General features: G+C 38.3%; 2 protein-coding genes across 5 annotated transcripts in view; one reads left to right on the top strand and one right to left on the bottom strand.

The window, feature by feature from the left end:
- The window catches only part of cadm2a (cell adhesion molecule 2a), a 212,279-nt gene that overhangs the window by 83,676 nt on the left and 114,034 nt on the right, over positions 1–14,569 (top strand). The window lies entirely within an intron of this gene.
- On the bottom strand, positions 5,491–7,118 carry LOC147320649 (uncharacterized). The gene is made up of 3 exons (XM_086308767.1): positions 7,095–7,118; positions 6,766–6,861; positions 5,491–6,593 (listed from the first exon to the last, which is right to left on the bottom strand). Exons 1-3 carry the CDS (start codon positions 7,101–7,103, stop codon positions 6,354–6,356), a joined length of 345 nt encoding a protein of 114 aa, XP_086164893.1. The 5' UTR covers positions 7,104–7,118; the 3' UTR covers positions 5,491–6,353.

Below are 14,569 nucleotides of genomic sequence, written 5' to 3'. Positions count from 1 at the left end.
CATTCGCGCACGCACACAAACACAAACACACACACATAGTCAGACTTACATGCTCTATTTCCTGACAGATAACATATTCATTGGATTTTTTTTTCTTTTCCATCGTCAACATGGTGTCACTCAGCGGTCATCAGTTGGAAGAAATTGTACACAAACACACACAAACAGAAAAGTAAAGAAACACAAACATAGATTTAAGAATGACATACTAATTAACAAACCAATATTTCTGTGTCAACATTTTTATTTTATTTTTTTGGACAGGTATGAAGAGTGAACGAATGATGATGAGTCCTCCTCATAATCCACTATCTCAGCTTTGGTATTTTTTCTTTTAGTTTTGGAGGGTGGGATGTTTGAGTGTTAGTAGACAGTTAAATGGATAAAAGGAGTCAGAAACAGAGACAGAGAGAACAGACGTTAAGAATAAGGCCAGTAGCACTTGCACACAGTCTTCTTTAATGCAGTCGCAGCCTTGCAAGCACATACAAACACAAAGAAAGAGAGAAGCTGTCTCTTGTCAGTGCCAGTCACTTAGTCACAGTGCCATGGACAGCCACCTTGTACAGAGTAGTTTGGTTTTTTTTTATGGAGAGAAGAGAAAGACAGAAAAGCAGCTAAAGGCTAGAAAGGGATAGAGAGATAGAGGATTAAAAAGCAAAACATGGTAACAATGAAAAAATACCACCAGACGAAACAGAAATAAATACTAAGGCGTGAAAATGTTTATTTGCTCTTCAATGAAAGGTTAAATGCAGGAGAGGCTTCTGGAGAGCCTGAACTTGTCCAGCTGTGTTTAGAAGACAGACTGTTTGAAAGAGAAGTGAAAGAAGCCATCTATGTCCACTGTGAACTGCCATCTTTGAACAGAGGGGGTGCTTTACAACACCGTCTGCCACTTACAATCCAGTTTTTAACACCCACTCACATATTGCATCAGTTGATCTTAATAAGTCACACAATAGGCAACGTTTCACAATGGTTTCACCCAAAACCTCTGCTGATAATGACCCACTCCCTTTTTCACACCTTGTCTCATATGATGAAGCACAAGATCAATGGTGCGTCAACGACCCTCTAAAGGGGCAACTCCCACTAGGGTTTAAATACCTGGGACTGTCCAACATTTGGTCTGAGAACTGAAGAAGCTTCTCACATGTGAAACATCTTCAAGAAAAGAAGTTTAGTCGCTTTTCTTTCCAAGGTCTTTAGATCTTCAGTTACTAAACTCCAAAGAATGTTCTGTACAAAATGCTCACTAACTAATTTAATTATATATAAATTGCAGTGTAAAATGTTAAATTTAACAGAAATAGTAATGAAATTTACTTGATTGGTATACATTCTGTTTATACCGAGCCCGAGCGTATTTAAATAAATAAACCTTAGATTTGATATATTTCCATTTCATTTTACTCAGAATGATCGGTTCATGTTTACTGAGGGTGAAAAATCATTTGAGTGTAGAAACATTCTGGGAGGATGTGCACTGATTAACACCTATTCTGTACATCTTCTGTGGGATGTGTTACTTTCCTTCAGTGGCCACGGATTTACACATTTAATCCCATTAACTGCAAATTGTGTAGGTATTTAATTTCTACCAACCATTTCCCAAAGCCTACCTCCACCTGAGACAGCCTTGTGTTCCAATTCATTCCGCTGGAGTTTGAAAATCAGCACAGAGTGACTTAAAGTACTAAATGGTACTGATTGGTTTTCATCCCAAAAAGGAATTCTGAGCCAAGCTTGAAGTTGTTATCACTGTCTATCTGCTAGCCCTCTACGAAGAAGAGAACTGAAGAGATCAACACAAGAGAACTCTATAAAGTTTTAAAAGCTGCAATATTTCTCTTAATATGGGGTCAATAAATCCACTAAATTGCTGTTTGAAAGTTTTAGCTGGTATTTTGTGATACAACTGCAAGTTTTTTAAGCAACTGGCCAAAGAGAAAAAGAGAAGAAATTGCTATGACAAGATCATTTTTAAATTTCTCTACTTCTGAACCCAAAATGATACTCATAGGCGTGTGCCATGTCATGTCACCTGCAATAATAGTGATATAAAATGTTCATATTGCAGTGTAATTGCTATACCAGCGCCATGCATTTACATTCCCTAGTGAGCAGCAACAATTTCAGCCCAGGCATGTCTGAGAGCAAGAGCCGCGTATCAGCCTCCAATAACAATTTAGTATCTAAAAAGGAAGGTACTTCAACATCATCTAGCAAAGTACAGTACTTGCAAAATATGCAAGCAGATTGTTCCCGCTAAAGGTGGCAACAACACACTTGTTTACCACTTGAGACACAACAGACCATCGAGGACAAGCAGGCTATGAAGAAGGCGATGCTAGCAGCTGGTGATGTGCTACCAAATGTAAATAAATGACTCAAACAAACATGGCTGGAGTACTCAATAGCTGCACTCCATATGACAGGAAGAACTGGTTCAATCAGCTGCTTTAGAACCCACAATGCAACATCCCAGGTAGAATCATTTTCAGTTTCAATATTTGCCGCAGCTGAAGAAGTACAAGGTTATTTTAGTTATTGTTAAACTAAAATGTGATCTGCACTTATTTTAAACTTAGATTGTCCAGTGAAAACACTACCTAGGTTAATTTTCTGCTTACATTTGACTTATGCTGCGTCACTGTGTATAATGCGATGTTAATCCTATTGCACTGTAATGTTGCTATTGCTGCTGGCACCTTGTTTCAATAGATTCACACTTTAAATTAGGAAGTGTGTCATCAGTGACGGTAGCTCATTGGAAAGGAAGGATGGAAAATACCATACATCTGCTTACAGTTTTAAATATGATTCCTGTGATTTGTAAATACAATAAAAGATTCAGTATTTTTTCCCTATATCAATAGCAATAAAATCTTGATATTAACTAGTAATAGATGCTTGCATGGAAGCAGCCGTTCCAACTGCAAATAGTTCTTCCGTCCTTCCAAGTTTGAAGTTGATCTTGTACTCTGCATTAAGAAAGGCTTTTTTTAGATACTGACGGGGCTGCAGTGCCTCTGACTCATTGAGGGAAGAATGTTTTTATTCCATTATATGCATCCTGCCTAGCTTTGGTTAGCTATTCAACTCTCAGGGTTATTACTGTAGAGAATATCAATGGTTGCCACTACATTTTATACATTAAGTTCAGTTGGTCTTAAGTGATTGAAACTCAATAGCCACAGTAGGTGATTATTCCTGAACTATGGTCTTTATTTAAGATGAAATATTGCTTTACCATTAGTGCAGCAGTTTCATGTAGTCTGGAAAGGCAAGTCAAAGCACTGATACCATTCTGTAGCCTCAAGGACATTTCGACATCAGCTTAAACTAGTTTTTTCCATTTTTATTTGTCTTTATAATGGGGGAAAAGTATTGTTCTGCAAACTTTGTAAAAAAAAGACAAAAACAAAAAAAACCCCATCATAATATTATAATGAAAATAAAACCAGAGCCACTGCAGTGCTTGTAAATACACCCAGTAGACCCCACAAATGCTACTGTCAAATGAAATCAGATATGAGAGGATATTTAAAAGCAGATTGAAATTTCCTTGTTGAATATCTACACTTATTCCTGCTGTAAATGTGCTCTGTAAAGATCAGCTTGTGTGCCCCTTTATGTGTTTGTGCTGCTTTAGTCGTAACAAAATGTCTCGTGTTTTCTATCTTTTGCGCTGCCATATTGTTTTGTGTTGTCAAGTCTCAACTGCCTCTGAACCTGTTAGATCCATTGTATTGTTGCCATCCTCCTCTCTTACATTCACCAGCTGATGTGAGGCAAGGCCGCCTTGTAGTGCCTGCTGTCTATTTACTCCCATTCAGGGGATTCACTTGAGAGGCCACAGCTCAGATAAATTCACTCAACAGCCACTGCTCAGTAGGGACCTCTTTCTCCCTTCCCCACTTGCTTGCTCATTCTCTCCCTGCCTCTCCTCCTTACGTCCTCTGTTCTTTCTCCACGTCTTTCCCTGTCTTTGTTCATTTCTTTTTCTTTCCCGGTCTTTCTGCCTCTCTGGCCTCACGTCGATTTGTCCATTTCTCCTTGGCCTTTCTGTTTTTCTCCTTCAAACTGATGAGGAGCACTGGTTTAACACTACAGCAATCAACCAGCACCATGGGAAAGCATGCATGGTGCTGTAAGACATAAAACCTGGCATGCTGAGTTGCTTTTAAACAAGTACCCAAACAAATGCAATTTCATGACTTGCTATGTGAAAATGCACGAGCGGCATATGTTGGATGCTCGTTATTAGTTGGTTACCGAAAGGTAAACCTTTTCCTGAATACATTTTTTTTTTCTCCTTCAGCGCGTTTGACCATTGATTATTCAGTAAATTTTCAAAAGCAGGATGCCCTCCTCTGGTGATGCACACACAGATTTTCTTTCTTTTCTTTTTTTTTTTCAATAAGGCTCGTAAGGGTGAACACACACAGACACTATGTGTACATAAGCTCCAGAATATACACACATCTGCACACACAGACACGTAATCTTATGTTTCTCCTTTCCAGAAGGAGCATGAATAAAACAGGAGTGCAGAGACTCAGTGAGAAGCAGTGAGAGACGTGGGGTGTGCTGGCAGATCTCTCTGCAGCAGTGGCAGTGTATTCGTGCCACAATCTCCGTGTCTGGACTTACAGGATTAGCTCACTCTTGGACGATGTCTGCTCTGAGAATGCGCACTCTTTTGCTAACCTTTCTGTACAAACATGCTCGCACAGGCACACACAAACACACACACAGACACACACTTAGACACCAGTGTGCACATGCAGCTCCTGTACCCCATTCTTGCAATGCAATATACTTCCAAACTGTTTAAAAAAGCAAATTAAAACACTTCATAGGCTGTGCAGTACTTCCTAGAGTGGGCACTTCTCTCTTCTCTTTTTCCCTCCTTTTTTCACTCTTTCTACTTCACGTTTCTTTGCGTACTTCATTGTTCGTCTCCGTTATGTTTAGAGTGTGTTCTGAAAACCACTTCTTTGACTAAACATACAAATGGTACTTATTTATACAAAGCTGTTTACTGTCTAAGATTTCGACTTTGCCTTTCCTTTCCTAAACGATGTCCCAGTACACTGAAAAAAATGTTTTGTTCAATTTACTCAATTTTTTTATGACAAGTGGTTGCACGAAATAAATTTGTTTGAATCCAGAAATATTTTTTAAGTACACTGAATTTAATTTAAGCGAGTAAAACCAACATATATTTTTAAGCTACTTTAACTTAACTGTTGTGGATACGTCTTAGTCAAATATTATTAGTAAGTCCAACTAAGGTCGTGTTAAATGTACCAGAATAATTTGTTTCCTTTACACTTATGTCCCAAACTTATATTCAAATCAATCAAATTGTTAATTTCTCTCTATTTCAATTAAGTTAAGTTTACTTAAAAAATATTGCTTACCCTGATTTGTAGTTTTTAAAAACGTCAATAATGAAAACTACAACATTCTTTCACATCATTTATTAATGCAAAATTGGTTGCAAACAGAATAAGAATCCACATCTCTAAGGGAAATTGCTGCAATTTGTATAATACAAATTACAAAACTTTTGCCTATGAACTAGTAGCTTTAAAAAGCTGTATTCAAACAAAACAGAAACAACAGACAAGAGAAATGTTAACCAATGTTTCTCTTCCTCTAAAAAAGAAAAAAAAAAAAAAAACTCCTTACATAAAAGAATAAAACACTACCAGCAGTATAATGTATCACAATTAGAAACTGATGCATCCACAAACTAACCAGTTTCAGACTTGCTGTTCTGCGATCCATATTTAGAAATTGCATTTTAATAAGGTAATTAGACTTAAAATTAAACTTGTGTTTTCCTTACTGCTTATTGACCACTGTCTTTCCATTCTAGTCCTTCCTTGAAGATTCTGAATGTTTTACATATTTTCTGACCTAACATACTCGCTTCAAAACAATTAATAGTCTTTAAAGTGTTACCAGTGTGCTGCAGTGTGGTAATCATGAATGTTTTTTTTTTTTTTTTTTTATCCGGTTGAGTTAACACTGATTATACGCAGGGCAGCAGCTATAACTGAATAATTACAAAGTTGCTCTTCAAGCTACTCAAATGTACCACACGTGAAACATTCATTATTGAAAGTTAAAATGTTCAATCGAAACATAACACAGAACAAATGATGGTTGTACAAGAGTTTCACTCCTATTCACAAGAGCACCAGTCATTGGTAATTTACATAACAGCATTCTCTTGATGTGTTATTTTAGAAATCTTCCTATCCAGTAGCAATTTTGTTCTTCAGCCCAAAGACTTTGGGGGAGAGCTTTTCACCATCGAATCCCATCAACACTTTCTAAATGAATTCATAATAGTCCTTCAATTCCTTGGGGAAGGCTAGGTTTAGTGCATAGATTACTCCAAGCATCAATGCACAAGCTTGGGCCAGAGATCCAATGTTGTCCATGACTATCTCCCCTTCAACAAATATTCCAATGTCATCATAATGTCCATTTTGTCCATCCTCCCTGTTGATGACATAAATGCCCATGGTGTGCTTCTTCAGGTCTCTCTGGATATCATCTCCTTCAATGTCCTAAACATTTAATAAAAAGGTAAAAGAAAAAACAATTAACTCTACAATTAAATTCCAATCTAGTCGTTTGTGTGTGTGTGTGTGTGTGTGTGTGTGTGTAATACACACACAGATATCTATCTAAAAAGTGTGTGTATATGATGACTTGCTTACAATGACTTAAATGACTTACAAAGAACTCCCGAATAAGGCTTCCGTCCTCTTCACCAAGGTAGAGGCAAAGTGCCCTGAGAACTGCTTCCCTTTTCATTTTAACATCACTTTCAGCCTGTTTAAAGAGAGTTGCTGATTAAACCAATTTGGAAAAAAGAACAATGTCTGACATTCGCAATAAGTAAATTTTATCATATGTCAGTTCAAACATAGTAAATAAAATTTATATATGAAATTTCAAAATTTAGATTGCTTGGCTGGTCACCTAAAACGGCTTATTGGACTCACCAGTGACCTGCCACTTAAGACAAAAGAAATCCAAATAGAATTTGCAATATTCAGATTTACCTCTTGCATGATCTGCAAGTGGTGGGCAAGTTTCTGCCCAGAAACACCGCCCTTCTTCTGGAAAACTGTCATCAACTGAGGTGTAATTCTGTCTAACTGTCATCTCCAGTTGAAGTGTTGTAATACACTGGAATTCAGCATTTACCTGTATCTCTCACACACACACACACACACACACACACACACACACACACACACACACACACACACACACACACACACACACACACACACACACACACACACAAAAAAGAAGACTGGTGCTTAATCATTGGTATGATTATTTTGTTATTTCTTCATTAAATGCTACAATGCAATTGCCATCACTTCATAAAGCATGATTATCATATGGGTTAGTATACAGTGCATGAAGGATGTTACTACTGTTAATCAAAGAAGAAATGAATGGCATCAGTCCATTTAACGGGTTTAAAGGGTTTTAAAAAGCAGATATTTGTCTGTTTCAGGTGGTTGGCAACACATTTTCCTGTGCTCTTTGTCCACTAGTGGGAGTGTCTCACCTGTGAGGTCAGCGGGGCAGAACTCTGCCATCAGCAACAGAGAGCAGAGAAAATTTAGATGTGCAACTAAAAACATGCTTGCCATGTAAGCCCCAAACATCTCTGAAATTGCTCTGCAAACTTCAGAGTACTTATACTTCAGGAGTCCTGTGGGTACCGTAAAGACTCATGTATGCAAACAAACCACATTTTTTTTTGCAATCTGATCCTTTTTCTCTTGGCTGTTTCCTTCAGGGATCACCACAGTGAATGATCCACCTCCATCTAACCCTATGCTCTGCATCCTCTTAACTCACAAGAACTAAATTCCTGTTTTTCATTTCACTTTCGCAAGTTTTTTTTTTCTTTTGTCCTGGATAAAAGAAATTTAATCATATATATTAATTGATATTAATTAATATCAATATTAATAATCACAAGAACCCTTAAGATGAGATAGATAAACTTGTCCCTGCAATACTGTGACAAATACTGTTGTGATAAATATGTAAGGAATTTGCATGTACTTACCAAAATAACACCATCTTCTTGAATAAACAGTAACACATAAGGGGAAGAAAATCTGCCAGAAAAGGAAGACAAATAAAAAAAAAAAAAAACTTTAGAAAGACAAACAATTACCGTTTCCAAGCCATTAGTGCATTACTTCATGATACTCCCTTGTAACAAAACAAATCTTACTTGTGCCTCTGTGCAAACTACAGATGGCACGATACCACTTTTTTATGTCCGATACCGATATCATAAATTTGATTATCTGCCGATGCCGATATGAATCCGATATAGTGTATTTTATAATAAATAAAACTGTTTTTATAAATATTTTGCTGCATTTTGTATAAGTTCATAGTCAGTTTTAAAAACAAAACATTAAAGCTATTCTGTTATACCTGTATGCAAAAAATACACTGCACCCAAAATATTTTATACTTCAGCAATACTGATCAACCTAAAAAACTTACACCATCCTCCTTATTCAGGTATTCTAAACAGTACATAGAAATATTAAACTAACTAATAGGACTGCCAACTCCCAGCAAAAATATTAGGAAACCACCCCGCACCCTTCGCCTGATAATGCTTAATTGACGTAATCTACTTTAATGCACAGAAATCAATTATTTTTCTATAATAATTTGATTCAACATTTTTCTTCAATACAGTTGCAGACAGCGCAGACAGCGTACCTTCCCAAAGGAAAAAGTGCTATATGTACTACTATTACTAGGGCATATATTAGACTTAATATTTACTACATACAATAATGGATCTCTATACATTTAACCAGATCACCACTTTGGTAGTAAGATTTAGAATAATTATTTCTTAAAAGCTAGACATTTTAAATGAGAATAAGAAAGAAAATTATGTCTTTGTGTCTCCCTTTCCCTGTTAATGCCCTACCTGGCCCCTGGCAAAACTTTGCTAGATCCGCCCCTGCACAGTTACCAGCTGTCAGCTACCTAAAAAAGGATCCTGGAGTTATTTGTCTCTCAGAAACAGTTCATAACTTCCCTTCAACTCATTCATGTGACCTAAAATGTAAACCTGTTTCTTCATTACCTGTTCAGCTCTAATGATTCAGTAAAAACTTCTCCTGGTTTCACCTTCATGTTTCCTTCTCACCACATATCCAAACTATCATGACCAGCAGCTATTACGGCTGTGGCTCCAGAAAACATAAGCGGATACTAGAAGTAATATTAAAAAAATTCTAGCAACAGCTTATCAAGCTTAAACGTGCTGCTGTTGTTTATCTGCCGTTTTCCTCTTTCTAGCGCAAACTGGGTGACTAACAAATGAGAGAGACTAGCGACAGAAAAGCCGATCACCTGATAATCGATCAGTTTCATGATTGAAGTAGCAACAGGAGAGGGAGGGGGGAGAATGAGGGAAGAAGTTTTAGCTGTTCAGCATGAAGACACCGAATAACTCCAGCTTTGTGTCTTTTTTCATTCTAGCTGAAGTATAAAACAAATCGCTTCCTTTCCCCCTCAATACAAAACTCCGACAGCCAGTCCAGCTGTGGCTCCATACATCGGTTGTTAAGCTCAACATGGAAATACTATGCAAACATAAAGAGATGAACTTACACACTTGCTTTACTTCTCTGTGTTAGTTTTCTCTGAGATTAAATGCAGCGGTTTGGAAGCACGTAGCGAGGCTTTAAATGCTAAACCAGACCGCTGACAGGTCTTGCACTCAACAGCTCTATCAAGTGAAGCAACTTCTTTTCTGAGTTAATTTCAGTTCTGACAAACATCACTCTCAGTGCCTTTTGATCTCACATTTTTGGCAACCACTGAGTTATTCTCCTCCACAGTTTACAACCATTATTTTTTTCTGCACAAAAGACGTTGTGCAACGCCAATCCTACTTATTTCCTACTGCACCCCTGACTGTGCAGGTGCATTCAGAAGCCCCCCTCCCCCGCCCGACTATTCTTTAATGCCAATGTTGTGGCGGGAGGGACGATTTCTCCACTTAAAACTGCAGGCGACTGTACAGTGAACTGTACAGCTAACTACAGAGAAATTGCCTCGTTCCATAATTTGTTAGTACAAAGTGTGCCACAAGAACTAAGCTAAAAACATATGACATTTTAACGCATCAATACAATTACTCTTAAACCCCCGCGGAGCCATCATTTTGTGTTTCTACCTTTAAAAGCCGGAGAGCAGTCAAATGCTGGAAGTGGAAGCCAAATTGGCTAGTCATTCATATGTATATAAGGTTGTTAAATAGGAATTCAGGAGGGAGGGGAGTGGGGGTGTGTGATTGAGGGGGTGGGGGAGTGGAGTGTTTCAGTTTGCCATCTTAGGGAGAAATCAACACACATGGGTGTAGGTCCTTTGTTGCTGACATTTATTGATAAAAACAGTACAAAAACCAACCATTTGTACACATATTTACAAATAATAATAAAAAGCGAGTGAGTACATTACAACATTTTCAGCAATCACTCACAATCCTGGCACTGCCATGGTATCTGTAGTCTGCATTTACCACATGTGTATCTGTAGCAGTGAACACATCGCACAGTGGCCTGATTTTTCTTGCATTCTGTGGGTTTCCCAGGTTTGCTGACCAGCAGTCATTTACAGATGGAACCCTGTTAACCCCCCGCAAGATCACAATTGCAATAAATGCCATTAGTTCAGGGAGGTCCATGAACCAATGAACATGCTCCGTTTGCTGTGCATGTTGAATAGTCCATTCTTGAATGCTATGAAGCATGTCAAGAGTGATGAAACACAGGAAGCTCTGAAGGCGACTCGAGATACTTCTCCTGGCCTTAGCCGTTGGCTCTCCATCTGCAGCGTACGCTTCTATTGGGGTGAAAGGTAGTGTAAATGACTGCTGGTCAGCAAACCTGGGAAACCCACAGATAATTGGAACTACAGGGAGTGCAGAATTATTAGGCAAGTTGTATTTCTGAGGAATAATTTTATTATTGAACAACAACCATGTTCTCAATGAACCCAAAAAACTTATTAATATCAAAGCTGAATGTTTTTGGAAGCAGTTTTTAGTTTGTTTTTAGTTTTAGCTATTTTAGGGGGATATCTGTGTGTGCAGGTGACTATTACTGTGCAGAATTATTAGGCAACTTAACAAAAAACAAATATATACCCATTTCAATTATTTATTTTTACCAGTGACACCAATATAACATCTCCACATTCACAAATATACATTTCTGACATTCAAAAACAAATCAGCGACCAATATAGCCACCTTTCTTTGCAAGGACACTCAAAAGCCTGCCATCCATGGATTCTGTCAGTGTTTTGATCTGTTCACCATCAACATTGCGTGCAGCAGCAACCACAGCCTCCCAGACACTGTTCAAAGAGGTGTACTGTTTTCCCTCCTTGTAAATCTCACATTTGATGATGGACCACAGGTTTTCAATGGGGTTCAGATCAGGTGAACAAGGCGGCCATGTCATTAGTTTTTCTTCTTTTATACCCTTTCTTGCCAGCCACGCTGTGGAGTACTTGGACGCGTGTGATGGAGCATTGTCCTGCATGAAAATCATGTTTTTCTTGAAGGATGCAGACTTCTTCCAGCTCTGAAATATGGCCAAACTGGTGGCAAGTGGCATCTTGGCAGCTGCACGCTTGACTTTTCTCAGTTCATGGGCAGTTATTTTGCGCCTTGGTTTTTCCACACGCTTCTTGCGACCCTGTTGACTATTTTGAATGAAACGCTTGATTGTTCGATGATCACGCTTCAGAAGCTTTGCAATTTTGAGACTGCTGCATCCCTCTGCATCCCCTTCTCATTACAGAGATGCACATCACCTAATATGCTTAATTGGTAGTAGGCTTTCGAGCCTATACAGCTTGGAGTAAGACAACATGCATGAAGAGGATGATGTGGACAAAATACTCATTTGCCTAATAATTCTGCACTCCCTGTATGGCACGAAACCGCTTCCAAGACATCATGCAACACCTACGCTTTGATGACAAGTCCACCCGCTGTGATCGAGCAAAGACTGACAAGTTCGCTGCAATTTCCAGTGTGTGGGGATCATTTGTCACCAACTGCATCACGTGCTACAACCCTGGTCTACATATCACCGTTGATGAACAGCTTTTCCCATCAAAGACTCGGTGCTGTTTCCTGCAGAATATTGCAAGTAAACCTGACAAGTTTGGGATCAAGTTTTGGGTGGCTTGCGACCTAAAATCCAAGTACATTTGCAATGTCTTCCCATATCTTGGCAAGGACCCCAATCGTCCCACTGGGGAGAGACTTTCTGAAAATGTAGTAATGAGGCTGATGGAACCATTCGTAGACAAGGGCAGAAATGTTACCACGGACAATTTTTTCACATCGCTTTCACTTGCGCAAAAACTTCTTAGACGGAAAACCACCATCCTCGGCACAGTCAACAGGATTCGCAGGGAAATTCCTCAATCCACTAGACAGACAGATCGCAATGAATTCACCACTCAGGTATGTTGCAGGTCTTTTGTGGTTCTATGTTTATGTGTTTCATTGTGTGTAAAAGGGCTATGGAAATAACAATTTATCTTATTTCTTAGGTGTTTTCAACCTCTGCTGCCACGCCATGCCAGGATTGTGAGTGATTGCTGAAAATGTTGTAATATACTCACTCGCTTTTTATTATTATTTGTAAATATGTGTACAAATGGTTGGTTTTTGTACTGTTTTTATCAATAAATGTCAGCAACAAAGGACCTACACCCATGTGTGTTGATTTCTCCCTAAGATGGCAAACTGAAACACTCCACTCCCCCACCCCCTCAATCACACACCCCCACTCCCCTCCCTCCAGAATTCCTATTTAACAACCTAATATACATATGAATGACTATGATTTAGCTTCCACTTCCAGCATTTGACTGCTCTCCGGCTTTTAAAGGTAGAACGGTAGAAGCCTGGCAATCCTAGAGCAGTAGCTAATAGAGCACATAGCTAGCTTAAGTCAAATTCATGACAAAGTTCAGAGGTGTACAACTACTTAGACTTCTTTCTCCATGTGCACACGTCTTAAAGAGTCAACATGCTTTGACTGAGGTAAAAAAATAAAACAAAAACGACCGTAAAAGGTTTACTTACCGAAGCTAGACCACCTTTATATGAAGTTGTGCGATTAACTTGAGCCCGCTTGCAGCACACAAAGAGTCCGCTTCTTCAGTCCGCGCGCAAAATGGTGGCCTGTCCTAACGCATGCGCAAAATGGCCCAGCAGGAGGCTATGAAAAACATACTTAAGCATTTTGAGCTACATTTAATTAACTAAAATTAATTGGATTAAAACGCAGGGAATGTATTCTGGAGTTACTCGAATTATATATGTAGACAGGAATTACTCATTTGAATTGAAAAGATATACCAAAATATAATATGCTATATTTAAAAGGAGACAATATCACTTTTTTCAGTGTATATGCTATAAGAGTCACCTTTCCTTAGCAGTTAAACAGCTCAACCAGCTTCTACGATAGGTCCCACTTAGACTATTTGACCATAGTTGTTGTATTTATTCCGCATTTGTTTCTTCTCCATCTTCTTTATTCTCTCATGTGTCTCCACATAGAAGTTGCTTTTGCTTTAAATTGCCATTTATATCATTTGCATGTCTTTTATGGACTTACTTTTGTTCATTTTTTCCAGGCTTTAAAGTTCACCTTTATTTGCTTGAGCACTATATTACTTTTTACCTGTTATCACTCACGCAAAAAAAGATTGTAAAATGTGGTCATTTCATTTATTTCAAATGCTATAATTTTCTTAACAACCCAATCTGATCTGGCACCTTTGAAAACATCTCTATGCGGCTTTTTCTTTATATTCAGTGCTGCTTTTTGCAGGTAAATTAAAACTAGTTTTACCATTAGAGTGTTTGAAGGTGAAGTATTTAATGTGTTCTACATGAGGAAGCAGTTGGAACCAAATTAACTCAAATGAGCAATTTGATTGTTTATAAGAAATAAGACATCCTCTCTTGCTCTATCTCCTTGCTCTCTTAGCTGGTCTCCAAATCAATACTTCAAAATCTCCAGGGTTTCTTTGCCCTGCTAGTGAAGCAGTTATGAATTCTGAAGACTCAGCTGACTGAACCTCTGACCCTGAAAAACGCCCACTGAAAAGAAATGAATGCTGCCACTATGTTATTTCAGTCGCAGTAAACAAATGGAATGTGGAATGTGGAAAAAAAAATGCAATACCTCTCAGTGCTTTTAATATTTGATTCTCTTGAACGACCTCAATTCTCAGAAGGTCTGGAAGAAGAGCCTTATTCCAAAATGAGGTATCCACTATTTGGAAAAAGTGGTGACACCTACGCTGAAAGCAAGACTGATGGCAAAAGCTAAAAAATAAAGAAAGAAGGAAACTGTCAGACTTTTTAATGGATAGTTTGTTAAATACCTTGGCTGAATGTAACTTTTGCAGACTGGTGTGGCTACAAAAAGAC

The sequence above is a fragment of the Aulonocara sp. 'chitande type north' Nkhata Bay genome, linkage group LG10, assembly GCF_057382095.1.
Source record: "Aulonocara sp. 'chitande type north' Nkhata Bay isolate Kocher_YH1m ecotype deep benthic linkage group LG10, A_spYH_male_GT1.1, whole genome shotgun sequence".
Taxonomy (NCBI): domain Eukaryota; kingdom Metazoa; phylum Chordata; class Actinopteri; order Cichliformes; family Cichlidae; genus Aulonocara; species Aulonocara sp. 'chitande type north' Nkhata Bay.
Note: the sequence above shows the minus strand (reverse complement) of the source record. Positions and strands in the feature narration are given on the sequence as shown.